Source organism: Mandrillus leucophaeus, unplaced genomic scaffold, assembly GCF_000951045.1.
Source record: "Mandrillus leucophaeus isolate KB7577 unplaced genomic scaffold, Mleu.le_1.0 Scaffold711, whole genome shotgun sequence".
Lineage (NCBI taxonomy): Eukaryota > Metazoa > Chordata > Mammalia > Primates > Cercopithecidae > Mandrillus > Mandrillus leucophaeus.
The window spans coordinates 1,145,240-1,162,330 of record NW_012107709.1 but is presented as its reverse complement, the minus strand read 5'-3'; the positions used below and the strand labels follow the sequence as shown (position 1 = coordinate 1,162,330).

Genomic DNA, 17,091 nt, shown 5'->3' with positions numbered 1-17,091 from the left:
TTTATGCTGAGACATCATCACTGATGTGAGGGTGTTTGAATGAGAGGTTTGTGATGAGAGTTTTGTGAGTTTTTGAGTGAGTTTTGAGTGAGTGTTTTGTGAGCATTTTGATGATTTTTTTTGAATCAGTTTGGACAGTTTTTACCAATCTGAGGACAGGACTGGCCTAAGCAACATTAACTGTCGGTGTAGTTGATATATTCGTGATATATCACATTCTGAAGCTTTGATCACCATTGATAGCTATTAAGAATGATGCCTCACACCTGCTATTTTAATGTCTACAGCTGTTAGAATATTGGCAGATAGTGAACAAACCGGAAAAGCCATAGAAGTAAAATGGAATGAGTAGGCAAGAAGAAAGCCTGCATTTCAGAAAGCTCTTGCATTTGCATGGCTGTTTTAAAATGCTGTTTCCGAGACGTTAAGAAATCGGTTCTTCTGATCTTGTGGTCAAAAAAGAACCAAACAAAACAATTGAATGCTAGAAGCCGAGGGGATGTTCTTCAAGAATAATAAACGCATAGCTATAATGGAAAAGCCTGTTAAAGTGAACATCCCTTCCTTTTAGCCGCCCAGTAAAGAGATTTACATCTTTGCCTCCCACCTAAACACTCTTGATTTGTAAGTGAACCTAAATGTTGACCTTACATAGAAAGATGTGCGAAAGTTGCCAAGAATTATGCAGATATGTGAGTAGAATGGAATGGGAATGAAAACTCTCAGAAGGAACATGGTGATCAAAAGCACCAACTCGAGTCCGCTGTCTGTGTAGAGTCCCAGCGCGGCTCCTGATATCTGTGTGAACATGGCCAGCTATTTAACCACTGTAAATTCTAGGTTTGTCACGCAGAAAGGGGCTGATAACAGTATGTTAGTCATGGTGTTATGAGAGATAAATGAGCTTCATACACATTGAAGGACTTTGAACTGTGCGTATACCCCTTAGCTTAAATAAATGTTACATCAGGGGAAGGTTTCCTGTGGCTAGTGAAATCACTCTAAATATTGCAGTCTTACTTTTTGGCATTTTTTCTGCCTTGTTTAAAATACTAGAGAAAGGAATGTTGAATTGGGGATTTTAGAGAGAAAAAAACGACGTGTTTGAAGATTTTAAAAGGTGGTCTAGGGTAGGAAGCTGGTACAATTTCTGCTGATAATGAGGCTTTCTCATGAGCATCACCTCTTGATCATTCTTAGGCTACCAGTTATGAGCCTAAGAGATCTTAATGCTCTTGTTTTTCCTGTTATTACTGCACATTAACGCTTATTTGCACCTCCATTAGCAGGTGAACAGGGGAAATTAAGAGTGAATGTCCAGTCTAGTTAGTTGCCTCCTGGTAACATTTCTAGTGACAGCAGGATTCAGTGAACTTTGGAAGTTAATATTTACATGAAGGATTATGTGTGCATTGCATTTATCTAGAGTGTTTTTCTTAAATTTGGGGATTTTACAGACCAGTAAAATACTCAGAAATATTCTAGAAGACAGCAGAGTTTTAGTTTGCTAAGAGGAAAGGAAAAATCTTTTCCACCTACCAACAGTATTATTTTTAAAAGGTGTGTTTGTGATTAGGTATACGTTTGTACTGCAAAATGTGTACTTCAAATTATGAAAGGTATTTTTAAATCAAATAAGTTTAGCTTTATTTAAAAATTACATTTTCTGATTTTTGGGTTGTTTTCAATTCATCATAGACTGGTGAAAACTTTCCTGGATGAGGAGTGATCTTTGTAGTAATGTTTGAGAGTGTGCATTTAGACAATCATGTTCTCATTGACTTTAAATTATTTAGTATTTTTAGTCAACAATGCTATTCTTAAGAATAATCAAGTTTTTAGATGTACCTAAATAAATAAATCTGTGCAGTAATCATGTGCATTGTTTTGTGAACATAAATCTTTTAAGTACTCAAGATTTATAATTAGGTTAATTGGAATAAATATTTTGATAAGTGACCATGCTAATGCATGTTTTCCAGAAACTTGAGAGGCACTTTATCATGTAGTAAATGAAGAAATTAATTTTTTGGAAATGGAGTTGATAGAGGAATAAACTACAGAATGCAAGCATTCTTATTTCCTGCAAAAATATGGCTTCCTTTTTATTTTCCAGCCAATCGACTTTGAAACAAACAGGATGTTTGTCCTTACTGTTGCTGCAGAAAATCAAGTGCCATTAGCCAAGGGAATTCAGCACCCACCTCAGTCAACTGCAACCGTGTCTGTTACAGTTATTGACGTAAACGAAAACCCTTATTTTGCTCCCAATCCTAAGATCATTCGACAAGAAGAAGGGCTTCATGCCGGTACCATGTTGACAACATTCACTGCTCAGGACCCAGATCGATATATGCAGCAAAATATTAGGTATGAAATGCTGTTTGCAGTGCTTTTGGAGCTTATGTTCTAATTCACTATTCACTATCACTATTCACTATTCACTATCACTATTCACTATTCACTATCTAATTCACTATTTGAGCAAGAAATTTTCGTTGGAATCAAAACTACATATTAAAAGATTATTTCAAATTCTTTGAATTTTCTTCTCAGTCAATGATTATATTAGATATAGATATCTGTATCCATATTAAAATGGCTTTATTATTTGAAGAAAAAGCTGTTCTTGCTTCTCTGTACCTGCCATTTTTACTTTAAAAATACTTTAGACTTATTTAGCCTGTGCCTTTATGCCAAACATCACAAAAAGGTTCCACAGGGAACTTTCAGAAGCTTATAACATTAATCTCTCCTCGATGCATCGTGAAGGAAAGAAAGCTTATGCCAAAACCAGTATCTAAGAGCTAGTATTTTCATCCCTTACCTGTACAGTAGTTATTGGACTTATAAAACCTATCTGTAAAGATTTCCAAACTCAGCAAAATCCAATTTATCCTTCCCGATGAGGGAGTGGATGGTTGGCAGAGCACACCCCATGCGACTGTTCTCCAAACCTGGTGATGATCATTTTTAAAATGAACTTATATTTCATTAAACTTCTTACAGAACTGCTGCTAAAAGATGACTTCATATTGTTATCTTTTATTGAATGTTAAATGTTCTCCATTTCTCTATTCACTGAAATCAAGATAGCTATTAATAAATAGCCAGTTAATAGAGGTATTGAAATCCTACAACTTTTACCTCTCTAAACATAGCGTACCTTTTCCAATCCGATTGGTTATCTAATCTTTAAAAGTTAATCCTCACTCCAAATTTTAAAAAGGAATTTAAGCTGATAAATCTGCCAATTTAGACTCAAGACTATAGGCCTTTCTTTGCAAAGGTATAGATCTGAGACTCGGCCCAGTGTGAAAGATGCAAGTACGAATGGGATTATGGTCTTTCCAGTGTGGCTTCATGTTGGCCATGATGAAGTGTTAAAATGTTTTAGGCGTGTTCTGTGATACAGTATTCAATTTCTATTGTAATTTCTCTTAACTCCTATACATTGAGACTACTGCTTATCTAGAAACTATATTCAAGCTATTTTCCTGCACCATTGATATCTGTTGAAGTGGACAAGAACCTAAAATGATATCTTTCCAATCTGCTTTAGCCCACATTAGAGAGACTGTGCTCCTAGTCTTGTCCCTCAGACACCTGTAGAATGTTCCCTACATGCCTGACCAAACAACCTTTATGTGCCTCCCAATACCACTGTCACAAAAATACTTTTTCATGTTAAAGCTGTATTTCCAGCCATCATCTACGGAAATGCAAGTTAATGAGCCAGTTGCATTTGGAACTAAACCTGTAAAATATGCTTTTTTAAAGTTTCATATAAAAAAATTAAACTTCACTTTCATTTTGTAGATACACTAAATTATCTGATCCTGCCAATTGGCTAAAAATAGATCCTGTGAATGGACAAATAACTACAATTGCTGTTTTGGACCGAGAATCACCAAATGTGAAAAACAATATATATAATGCTACTTTCCTTGCTTCTGACAATGGTATGTTCCCTGTTTTTTCTTGTATGTTGATGAAAGACAGTAGATCCTCATCATGCATGCTCAGGAATTAAAATTTTCTACAAAACTCAATTGCCCGGAAAACTGACTTTTATAACTCCGAGGTCCAGCTTTTATTTATCATTTCAGACAGGTGTTCTGGGACATCCTTCAGTCTTTGCAATGACTGTTCTCGATGTCCATCCACCATTCATGTAGACATACCTTTGTTATCTTATTGTGCTGTCACACGTTGATGCCCTAAGTCCATCCTTAGTGGCCCTAGACACTGGGTTTTTTGAGTGGCTCTTTTTATATGTCTTCTAGTCACTCTGTTTGCTGCCATTCATATATGCATCTCTATCAGTCTTGCTTTTTATAATTTTCTGCCTCTGTCTGCCATGGGCTAGGAAGCTTAATTTTGTGCATAAATTGAGCTAAGTGAGTAGTGAGCTTCAGGGTGTGGGTTTTGGAATATGTACGTAGCACCTTCTTTTTTTCCTGAGTCTCTGCTGGTTTTTAATTGGTTAAGATTTACAGATAAGGACTTTTTTCAGATATGTAATACAAAGGGAACTTGCGTAGACTTTATGAGGGGCTTATTTTGCTTTGTTAGCTCTCAGTATGATGTGTGCTTCAGACTTCAAGCTCTGGAGTTCTACAGGACCCCCAGGCGCAGACTCCAGCTTTCCCACTTTGAACTGTGGGATTGGCATGAGGTTTTAAATATATTTGTTTCCTTTTTTTGTTAAATAGAGATCGGTATCAGCACCTAACTCAGTGTTTTAACTAAAATATAATGACTTCTACATATATATGAAGCATTTGAAACAGTGGCTGACACAAAGTAACCACTCAAATAAGTATTCCTATTGTGTATTAATAGTTTCAAAACTGAACTACAACTATGTTTTACAATATTTTCAGTATTAAACTATGAATATGACTGTTGGTATTTAATAAAAAAAATAGCAGGCTTCAATTTGGTGGTTGAAGTTGGTGTTTGCAATTTTCAAATTGTAAAATATTTTGCATTGCTAAAATATTACATATCAATACTTTAAGAATAATGTCAATGAACCTTTCTAAATCTGTATACTAAGATTTAATGAGATTACTATTTGTAGAAAATCTATGTAATGACCAACCAAAGAAATATTTCTTATCCTTTTTATATGGGACCTCTTGTTTAAATAGTGTTGGAACTTTGTAGGAATAGCTTTTGCCATTGTACATCAAAGCATATCATTAGTACCTGTTTTATGCTTTTTTGCCGTAAACAGTGGCTTTCTTTCTACAGTGGAACTGAAAGTAATGCATCTTGAATCACTAGGTTAAGATCTAAAGAGCCATAAAATTATATGTATATATGTATGTATATTGGTTGTGAGTTACGACCAGATTTCTCATTCACCAATAAGGATTGTGTTCTAATTGAAAGGCTTTTGATAAGAGAGAGAAGTGACCTGTTAAATGTATGTAGCTGTGATGTTTTGCAAGTGCACTTTATTTTTAGTCACAAGGCTAGATTTGGAGCCCCAGCTCTGTTCCTTAATGATTAGGCAAGCTCTTATACTCTTTATGCCTTAGTTTCATTATTGATAAATTGTTTCACTACCTACATATTCTATATAGTTGTTATAAAAGTATAGTAATATTAAACATGATAATAAATTTCAAAGTCCCTCAAACTATTGAGTATCATAGTGGTCATGGTGGTGTTGGAATATTGTAACAGCCACTATACGCTTCCAGTTCAACTCTCCTTGATCTTAGAACCATCATATTCCTCAGAGAAATTGGTAAACATTCCTCCTTATTCCCTCCCCAGGATTGTGTATGTATGTGCACCTTCCTAGTTGCATGACCTTTGGCAGGTCCCTTAAATCTCTGGTCTTCAGTGTACAGCATTATTTATGAAATATTCATAAACATATTATATATATGTGAGTGTGAATATTTATAGTATAGCAGAAGAAAATCAAATCACTAGACTAAATTATCACACAAAGTGGTGGAGACAGCATTTTATTATCGTGGAATGAAAATGGGTTTGAGGTCAGGCCGACCCATCTTTAGTAGCAACTCCACCACTTACAAGAGTGTGTGGCCATGAGCAGTTTACAGACTCAGTTTCATCTGTTTAAACCTGTGTCATAGGATTACAATGAAAGAATGTACATAGAGCAGCCTAATATGATCTCAAGCAGGTAGTTGGTTAGTAAATATCATTTCTCTTCTGCATGATATTCCTTCCTGAGTTGAGGTCTGTGGTTCTGTATCACTTGTCTGTAGGTTGTTTCAAGAAGTCAAAGCTGTGTTAGATCATTAAAAGCATTCTTATGTTCTTTCATGCATATGTATTGGTTCTCCATAAAAAGAGTAGGGTCCACAGGATCACGAGCCCTGTGTTTGCATCTCCAACATTCCTCACAGTGTCTGGAGGAGCATGGTCTGTGCAAGCCCTGAATAATGGGCAGGAGGGGCAAGGAAGGTCTGGGATTCCATAGCAGGGGCATTCTTCGTCACCTTGCTCAGCTCCTGCAGAACAGCAGTGGCAGCTCAGGGTCATTCTTTCTGGCAAGCAGGAAGGGGCTTTGTTCTGGAAACGGTCTGCCCAGATGCCATAGCAACTAAATTTTTCCAGGGTTAGACAGTTATAAGGGCCAGAAGGTTAGAAGCTTTGAGAATTTCACCATAATTGAGGCTCATTGGAGAGAACTGTTCAGCATCGTTTGTGATTTTTCTCTTTTCAGGAATTCCTCCTATGAGTGGAACAGGAACGCTGCAGATCTATTTACTTGATATTAATGACAATGCCCCTCAAGTGTTACCTCAAGAGGCAGAGACTTGCGAAACTCCAGACCCCAATTCAATTAATATTACAGCACTTGATTACGACATTGATCCAAATGCTGGACCATTTGCTTTTGATCTTCCTTTATCTCCAGTGACTATTAAGAGAAATTGGACCATCACTCGGCTTAATGGTAAGAACAGGTTAATTATTTGAATATATGTGCAGTTGAGAGATTTTGAAGCCTGGCATGAAAAGTTAATTTTTATGTGCTTCGTAATCTTCTCATTATACATATTTTAAAAGCTACTTAAAGTTTAAGTAAGATATTAAAGGCCTTTACGGCCAAAAAAGTATTTAGAATGCAGCATAGTTGTAATCCACTTTATGTTCACTGTTAGGTAGTAAATACATTCTAAACAATGCTATGTGTTTTTTTTACCACTTTAAGTATTACCTATCAAACTATGTTTTTCCTTTTTCATATAGGTGATTTTGCTCAGCTTAATTTAAAGATAAAATTTCTTGAAGCTGGTATCTATGAAGTTCCCATCATAATCACAGATTCGGGTAATCCTCCCAAATCAAATATTTCCATCCTGCGCGTGAAAGTTTGCCAGTGTGACTCCAACGGGGACTGCACAGATGTGGACAGGATTGTGGGTGCAGGGCTTGGCACTGGTGCCATCATTGCCATCCTGCTCTGCATCATCATCCTGCTTAGTGAGTACTTTTATTGTCTTTTAGATTTCAGTTCTCTTGGCTTCCAGGATGTTCAGCAAAGTCATTTGTTGCTATTGCCTGGCAAAGTAGTCTAACAACCCTTTGACCTTTCAGCATTTCCTCGCCAATCATATATGGGTCGGCCAAGTCCACTTTAGAATGAAAAAACCCCAGAGCTTTGTTTCAAGCACTTGAGGTTTGCAACAAGCCTCCTCAGCATGCCTCTTCCGTGCCCTCTTACCCTTTCTCGTGCTGATTGCTTAGGGAGCTGTAGTAAACGCTTTTCATAGAAAAAACGTTAAACAATCCCAAGTTTGAGCACCTTTCTTATGATTTGAGTGTGAATTTATGGCACATAGTTGTTGATTTAGGAAAATAAGTATATCGCTTTCCTTCACCTTCCTTCATATAAAGCACAGTCAGCAACGTGCTCCAGTCATGCGAGGATCAAGGTATTTGTTTCTGAAGGGCTGTGTAAAAGAGTGAGAGATTGCACTTCACATACAGCGCGTTTGATAATAGAAATGATTACACAGCTCAATAAATTGTCTGTCTTTAGAGTAAGTGTAGATTAAGAAATTGCTTCTTTTGAAGGTACTTTACAATCTTTGGTTCAATGGAATGCAAAAAATTAACCCCTGGAAAGTACTTTAGGAACCACTTCTAAGCATGTAGGTTAAAAGAATAAATTGCCTGGGCCCTGTGTTTTATTGTGAAATAGCAGCAGGACTTAGTTTATTGTGTGATCATGCTATACACCAATCACTTTCTTGAAAATGTTGGCCATTTCTTTTATGTTTTCTCCATTTACATGTGTTCTGGTAATTTAGAATTCTATCCCTGTATGCTAAGCAATTACTATAGAAGTCTAAGCATTTTTTACTTCCTGTGTGGAGACTACTTTGGCTATAATTTGAAACCTGCATGCTATACTAATAATCCACTTGCTAGATTTAGCCCTGGAACAATAGCAAATGAGATCATGTTATCTGGCTTTAAAAGGAGGATATTTGCTTTTATGGCCAATAATAAAAATGTGCTCCAATAGGAGTCATTAAATCTTTTGCTTCAGGATATAAACTGATACCCCCAGATTTTAGACAGAATTTATTCCTAGATGTGCACTCAGGGATATGTTTCCATTTCAACTGAAATGTGCCATAGATGCCAATCTTATCAAGAAGGACTTAGGTATGATGGATTATGGCAATGAAGAAGTAACTGACGTTTTGAAGGAAACTGAATTGGTGCTGATTTTAACATCAACTTACTGGAAAATTTATGGTTTCTAGACCTGGCACAAAGTATAAAACATGAAAGTCTAATGTTTTTTCAGTGTTCAAATGAATCCCCTAGCTTTCTTAGCTGAAACATGCACCAGCCTCTGGGAGTCAAAACCTCAAGGTCCAATTCCTGACTTAGTTCCAATTTATTACCCAGGTCATCTGGGCAAACTTCGTCCTCCTGGAGAAGTGTTGTTTTCTGTGAATTTCGGAGTATAATGATGACTGACCAACCTACATAACACAGCAAGTAACAACTTACAGCTGTTTTGTGTCTCTAGAAGTTATAAGGCCCTATTAAGGACAACTATCCTTTAGCAAGCCAAAGGGAAGATAGAAAAAGTTACTGTCCCCATATGTGGATGGTAAAACTAGAACAAGGATGATCACCTCTCAAATGAGTTTGCAGGGCACCAGGGATGGGAGCCCAGGCCTTCACACTCTAAACCCAGTGCTTCAGCCTGCTTTGTCTTGTCTCTCTTAATGTGAGGTCAGAAATATATAGTAAAGTGAAAGATGCATTACAAGCCTTCAGCCTATATAAGTATAAATTATTAGTACTGAATACTGTGACTAGATAGGCCAGGCTTTAAAAATGACAATATTACGTATTTTTACTATTTTCCTACCTAGTCCTTGTGCTGATGTTTGTGGTATGGATGAAACGCCGGGATAAAGAACGCCAGGCCAAACAACTTTTAATTGATCCAGAAGATGATGTAAGAGATAATATTTTAAAATATGATGAAGAAGGTGGAGGAGAAGAAGACCAGGTGAGCAGTGCTTTAAATCTTTAAAAAGAAATTTTATGATCATATAAATTTAGTAGTGGGAAGTGTTAATACATCAGTAAGAAAATGGTATCAGGTTTCCCTTCTGTTATCAGTCATTTGGTGAATTGTTTCCTGTGTGTGTTGAATATTTCTCAATTTTTTTTCGAAGTACCAAATGCCATTGTGTTTATTTTGTTTAAAAAAAAAAAAAAAAAATCATTAACATTGTTTCAAAGACTTTAAACCCAATTCTAGTTATATCTGTGTAATGATAAATACACTGTTCTTTATAGTTTCTCTTCACTGGATATCCAAAATATATTAAAAGCATCTTCTGCTTTGGGATCTAGATAATTATATGTATGGTAGAAAACTAGGACTATTTATTCCACAAGTATTTACCAAGGAAATCGAATATTTCAGATACTGTTTTAATCCCTGAAGATACCTCCATGGGCAGAGTTAACAAATATCTACCCTTAAGAGTCTTACATTCTTGTGAAGTATTTGAAGTTACAGTGAACATCTAGTTCATCTTTGTATTTATAGTGTCTGTCGTAGTTCCTGGCTCGAAGTGGTTGTTCAATAGATGTCAGAATCCCCTTCTGGCCATTAAATAATATGAGCCTATATCACTATGTGCATATGGGACTGCATACCTCTTCAAGGATGAGAATAACCATAAATGGAAAACAAAGATCTCCACTGTTCTGAAGCAACTTTTTCAGTGTTATCATAGCAAACATCTATAAGCTCTGTACTACGTGCCAGGCATTCTGTTAAGTACATTAGGTGCTGCTCTCTCTTAAATCCTTGAAACTTGTGATATTAGTACTGTGAACATCTCCACTTTTGTGGTATAAACCCAAGTTTAAGGATGGTTAGATTCTACAAAATCATGCACTTAGGAAGTAATAGATGCAGAGTTTGCATGTAGGTTTCTCTGAATTCACAGCCTAAACTAACTATTCTGATACAGTTTCTCTTGAAATTATATGGGCAGTATTAATGTAATCCATGAGAAATCACTGTGACAGGTAATTCTTAGATACATTTGATAGTCATCTAATTTCTACTGGCTAATGCGAATGTCAGGGATAATAGTCTGAAAGAGAACCTAGGATTCTTTGGTTTTGCATCAGTATCAGTAAGTTAAAATGTACTGTCTTAAGTATATGTGCAGATATTATTGATAAGGCTATTAATTGAATAAAAGCAAATTTTCATGAACATATTTTTCCCTTGCTTCACTCCTTTGAGGAAATGATACATCACTTTTCATTTTACAGAGCACATTTACATCCATTATTATTTAATATTTGTGGCAGCCCCTTAGAGTTTTCCATTTTACATTCGAAGAAAGTTGCATGATTTACTTTCAGAGTTTGTAACCCCACAGAGCCAGGACTCAAGGCCTCATGTTCTGATTCTAGGTTCCGTGCTTGGTTTACAGTACCCCAGCTCTCTCATTTAGAAGAGATGCATATTTAAAGTATGTTGAAAACTTGACTCATGTGTAAAGCCGTTTTGAATACTGACTAATTAAAGTGGCTCTATAAATATACCTTAGGGTGTTTTGCTTATGAATGTCTTTGAATATTAAAATTCACGTTTGGCTTAATTATTTAATTAATCTATTCTTTCACACTCCTAGGCTGTTTTCAAGATCAACAAACATATATTGGTCACATTCTCTCATAAATCATCTACTTTCAGTATTTTATTTCTTATGTAATTGTGTATACTTTACAAAGGCATAAACCTAAAACCCAGCTCAGTTAGGCTTCAGTAAAAGTAGTAATAACTGTAAGACCACCTGTAGTAACTGGATGCTGCCCAAAATTGGAGGCTCAGAGGCAAGAACCAAGAAAATTCTCGTATAGGGACTGGACCATGAGGTATTTAATGTCACCTGATCCGAATCTTTCTCTCCTTTCCCCACCAGTCCCTTCGATAAATTGTTTAATATGGCTTTATTGTTATAGTTATATTAGGAAAGACTTATTTTATTTATTGACTTTATCCACTTAGATTGATGCTTGAGATTAAGTGGTGAAACTCACCTATTATAAGATTTGTTAAAATAATTATCATAAATCTTCAGCTTCCTCTTTACCTAATCTCTGAAGCTCGTTGGGTTTTGGGGATTTTTTTTGACCCCAGCCAAACTCTTGAACATGAATGTGTTGCTTCATACCTACTTCCCCACGAGTCCAAAGATTTTTCTGGAATTTTATCTGTATTGTACTCTGGGGCTAATTTTTAAATTTGGTACCAACCTTCCTGTGGCGTCTTTTTGTCTGGGTTCTTGAGAGCATATTAGTCTAGATCAAGAGCTTCCACTCATCTGTGATCCTCTGTTGTGATTTCTGCATGCAGTTCTCATTCTAGACAATTGTGACAAAATTATATAATGGGATTTTTATGCATCTAATTTTTAACCTCATACCACAATAAAATATGTGATGTAGGAGTGCCACACCAAGGCTCTTTCTCCTCTATCTCTAAACCGGTTCATGAAATCCATTCACTTATCTTCATTTCCAAGGCCTCTACCTTCACTTACCTCCATCCTACAACAGATTCCTAAACAGTGTCTTGTCTGTGCTTTAACATTCCAATCCACCCTTTGGAACTTCTTCCTTAGCATGACAGCTCTTCAGCGCTGCACCCAGCTCTTGGTTTACCCTCTTGTATACTAGATAAAAACCCATGAGAAAGAGTCAGTGGTGGGTGCAGACTCCCTCAGAATATGAATTCATCAAGCCTGTTGACTCACGGTGACTTCAGCTTCCTTCAAAGTTTGGGTGATTTATCCGTATGTTTTTTAAAGGCAGAGTTCTGTCTTCTTCCTCTCTCTCTTCTTTCAGGGATAAAGGCAGCTGTGGGTCTTCTCCTAGAAAGGGCTTGTCTGATTCTATATTTTCATTCAGTTAGGCTTTATTTTGTTCTCTGCTATCTTATGGTTTCAAAAAGCTTTGGTTGGGAAGTTAGCTGATTTGTTCTTGGCATTAGAGTTTGAATAATGGTCTCGTGACTTTATCCCAACCAGAAGCAGATGCTTTCTATAGGGTTAAGAGTGTAACTACGACTCACACCAACAAAGAACATTTCCAGCACCCTAGAAGCTTCCCTTGGACCCACAAACAGGTGGTTTGCCCTCTGTCCAAAGTAACCACTCTTTTTTATTTCTGTACCATAGATTAGCATTCCCTGGTTTTGGCTTTTATGTAAATAGATATCAAACAGTGGGCACTCTGTGCATCTGGCTTCTATTACTCAACATTATACCTGTGAGATTTGTGTGTAGAAGTAGTTCATTTTTGTCACTGCTGAATAGTATTCTGTTGTAAGAATAACTACATTTTTTGTATCCATCCTACTTCACTTAGGCACTTGAGGTTTTCCAATTGGGTTATTATGAATAAAACTGTTACGAACATTTGCATGCATATGTTCTAGTGCATTTTCTGGTGTGTGCACAGGAGTTGAATGTCTGGGCCACGGAGTGTGCATATGTGCAGCTCAACTACAGTCCTGTACGTTTTCCAAAGTGATCGTACAATTGACACCTCCCTTCCCCAGTGTGGTACATGAAAGTTCCAATTGCTCCACATCCTCTTTCTCACTTAGCCCTTGGATTTTTTTCAGTCTTTTAAAATTTAGGTCACATTGATGATGTATGTCTATTTAATTGGGATATTCCTACCTATGGTTTTACCCTTTTGATATTTTATTTCATGAAGTTTGTTCAGCTGGTTTGTCTACTTTTCTGTTGGGTCGTCTGTCTTTTTCTTACTGACTTGTAGGAGGTTCTTACAGATTATAGATATGTGTTCCTTGTCAGATAAATATATTGTAAATATCTTCTCTGATTCTGTAGCTTTTTAATTCTCTTAATAGGTCTTTAGGTGAACAGCAGTTTTTTTATTATTTTTTATGTTGTCCAGTTTATCATTTTTTTTCCATTATGGTTAGTGCTCATGTTTCTATTTAAAAACTTTGAGTAGGGCACAGTGGTTCATACCTATAAACTCAGGACTTTGGGAGGCTAACGCAGGAGGATCACTTAAGCCTACGAGTTCAAGACCAGCCTGGGCAACATGGTAAGACCACATCTCTTAAAAAAAAAAAAAATTGTTAATTACCCAAGCATGGTAGCTCATACCTGTAGGCCCAGCTACTTGGGAGACTGAGGTGGGAGGACTGCCTGAACGTGGGAAGTCGAGGCTGCAGTGAGCTGTGATTATGCCATTGAACTCCAGAGCCTGGGCCACAGAGAGAGACCCTGACTCAGAAAACTAATAATGAGAAAATAAAACTTCTACCCCAAGGTAATGAATCCTCCCCAACTGTACATATTATTTTCTTGAAGCTACATTGTTTTACCTATCATATTAAGTCCATAATTTATCTGTAATTGATTTTTCATTTGGTTAAGACATGGGTCAGGACTTCTTCATTTTCTTTATGAATATCCAGCACCCTTTGGTGAAAAGATGCATTGCAGTGCTACATTGCCATAAAGCAGGTGCTGTGTGTGTGCAGCTTTGTGGGTTAGCTTCCTGCTGTTCTCTGCGGTACTACCTGTTCTGTCTATTCTTGAGTCAATCCCATGTTGTTTTAATTACTGTAGCTTTCTAGGGTCTTGAAACCAATAGGGTAAGTTTTCTGACTATATTCCTCAAGGTTTGTTTGTTTTTGGATTTTTGGTGGATTCTGTTTTACTTTTTCCTTAAGAAAAATAAACCATTTATTTATCTTATTTCTTAAGTGTATTTACTGCAAGTACTCCACTTTCTAAATAGATGTTATTACTTTAAATCTTAAAATCATGGTCAGTTCCTGAGAAGCTCAGCAGTATGAAATATACTGTGTTCTATTTTCCATAATTTACATGTGGCTCCCTGTTAGAAATTCTGTTTCTTTGTAGTGTGAAGTAAGAATTTTTGGCAATCGAATCTAATTCATAATTTTTATGTTTTTGAAGATATTATCTTTCTACAGTAATAGGCCTTGGAAATGGGACTGGTGCCATGCTGCATTCTGGACAAGTTTTCATCGATCTTTATTATCTATAGCTTTTCTTTTATGGAGCCTGTGTGTTACCTTCAGGTGTGAATGGCTGGTAATGACCAGTGCTTGTCTGGTCTGCTTCATGTCTTAGCTGGACAGTCTTTAAAGAATCATTTTTGCTGTTTCTGAATAGTATTCCATTGTAAACTGAACCACATGTTGTTTATCGAGCTCTGAAAGTTGTGTAGATCCCCGAGATCAGTTTAAGTATTTGCTGGATGCCAGGTAATGACTGTGTTTACAGCAAGGCAGGTCTGTACAGCAGTCTCCAGAAAATTAGCCTGAAACTGGCTCAGCTAAGATTCCTCTTCTTCCTGCCAAGACAAAGTATCCATACCAGCAGCTCACTGATTACAAAGAAAACAAAGCAAAATAGTCTTTTACAAGGGTGGTTCCTATCTTCCCTTTGATTAGAGTCTCTATCTGTATAAGTTCTATGTCAAGGTACAGTTTGCTAATTTCTTTAACAAAATAACTAAGAGGGGCCTAATGGGAGAAAAAAAAACAACACTACCCCAGTATCTGTTTTTCTTACCTTGTGTATAACAGAGATTTATTAGAGTTTGTGGATCTTCTGCTGTGGCTTAGATTGTCAGGAGGCTAGGTTGGGCCCATATTTGAAACTAGCATTAGATGAGTTCTGATGAGAGTGTTATCTCCACACAGGGCTGTTAGCGGTTGAACAGACACTTTTAGTATCATATCTAGTCTCTTCAGAGGGTGAAGTTCTTTCTTTACCTGCTTCACTGCTATAGTCAGCAGGGCTTTTTTGCTGGTTAGTAAGGCATGTTTAATTACCCTCATGAGTAAATGTCCTTCAGTGCCCTTTTGGCCAATGGGGTTGGTTGCAGACGCTGTATCGCTTTCCATGATCTTTGTATCAAGTTCCTTCCATATCAGCATCACTTATAAAATCAGGGTGAATGTACAGTATAGCCGATATCTCACTTTCCCTGGGACCATCCCCTTTCAGCTCCAGAATAAGAAACAGTAACTGTTAGCCTTCTGCTTTTTAAGGCTTAGACTTAATTACAAACATTTATTGAGTGTGTATCAATGGTGCTCAGTAACTGGTACTCACTTTAAACCTCTACCTACGTCACCTGACACAATGCAGTTTCATTCTCTATACTAATAGCAAAAGCTGTTATTTGGTGTACCCCATGTGTTAGGCACTGTACTAAGTACGTTAATTTGTTATTGAAATATACTTTAGTTCATCTGTCCTTCACAGTAGTCCAGTAAAATAAATGTATATTGTTAGAAAGTAGCAAAGTGAGGATTAAATCTTTGTCTGCCTCAGTGCAGAGAAAATGGTGTCTACCATATCTTACACCATCCTTGGCAAAGCTCATGTTCAACCAGGAAACTAAAATACTGCCTTTTGGAATGCCATGCAAATTTGTCAGAAGGCTCTCCCGTCCTTGAAGCAGAACTGGAACATCCAGCAGCTTCCTGTGCTTTCAGAATTTGACTTGAAACATTAACCATTCCCAAGGCCTTGGGCTGATGTGGGAACTCATAATCTATGAAAAGAGGTGCTGCTATTCATCTTGGCTGGGGTCACAAATGATAATTGATAGAAACTGGAACCCTTCAGACCATGAGTTCTGACTCAGGGAGCAGTGCCAGCCTCAGATAGAGGCAGGAGGCAGAGAAACTCTAGGCAGACAGGGGTGGTCCTTGGCAAAGCCCTACCTTAAAGCTGAAAAGCCTGGAACCTGTAGCCCAAAGTGAGAACTTCGGTCCCTGTTTGCCTGCTCTCTCACGATTGGTTTCTTCTAAATAATGCCTTTTTACCAATCAAATGTTACCTTTTCCAAAACTACCTATGGCCTGCCCTGCCCGCCATCCTGTACCTATCAAGACCCCAGACTCAGCCGGTAGAAGAGAGAAGCAGCTGGATGTCAGAGAGAGGCATCTGACTGCAGAGGAGAGGGGCAGAGGAGTGACTTGACTTCAGGGAAGACCAACCCGCCCTTCCCATCCCCTTTCCAGCTCCCCTCTCCGCTGAGAGCTGCTTTCATCACTCAGTAAAATTCTCCGCAGTCACCGTCCTTCAGTTTGTCGCATGACCTCATTCTTCTTGGGTACCAGACAAGAATTCGAGACCCACCAAGTGTGGTACCCAAAAGACTGTCACACGGGCCCTTTGCCCACACTGGCAGAGGGCAGCCACCTCGTGCGATGAGGGAAATGGCCCACTAAGCTGATAACACTGCTGTTTTCAGACGGCAGAGCTAAGAGAACATTGTAACACACCCTCTGGGGCCTTGGGGTGGCAGGCACCCCCACCTAGACGCCACCACGGCCTGCACGGAGTTTGCTCCTGCCAGTGCCAAGGTGGCCAGCCGGTTCCCACACTCCCTGGCCTGTGCACTCCCTCCTACAAGGGATTGAACACAGCATGCTGAGTAAATGGGGCACCCCTGTCATGAATCCCACAGAGGGGTCAAGAAAATATCCTGCGGCCGGGTGCG

At 37.8% G+C, this 17,091-nt stretch overlaps 1 protein-coding gene across 1 annotated transcript in view; it reads left to right on the top strand.

Annotated features, from left to right (window-relative positions):
- Positions 1 to 17,091, top strand: part of CDH2 (cadherin 2, type 1, N-cadherin (neuronal)) — a 199,866-nt gene that overhangs the window by 157,773 nt on the left and 25,002 nt on the right. Inside the window, exons 9-13 of the mRNA XM_011965027.1 lie at positions 2,117 to 2,370; positions 3,820 to 3,962; positions 6,716 to 6,949; positions 7,246 to 7,479; positions 9,396 to 9,535. Of these exons, the coding sequence (XP_011820417.1) occupies positions 2,117 to 2,370; positions 3,820 to 3,962; positions 6,716 to 6,949; positions 7,246 to 7,479; positions 9,396 to 9,535 (1,005 nt within the window). The remainder of the gene's footprint in view (positions 1 to 2,116; positions 2,371 to 3,819; positions 3,963 to 6,715; positions 6,950 to 7,245; positions 7,480 to 9,395; positions 9,536 to 17,091) is intronic.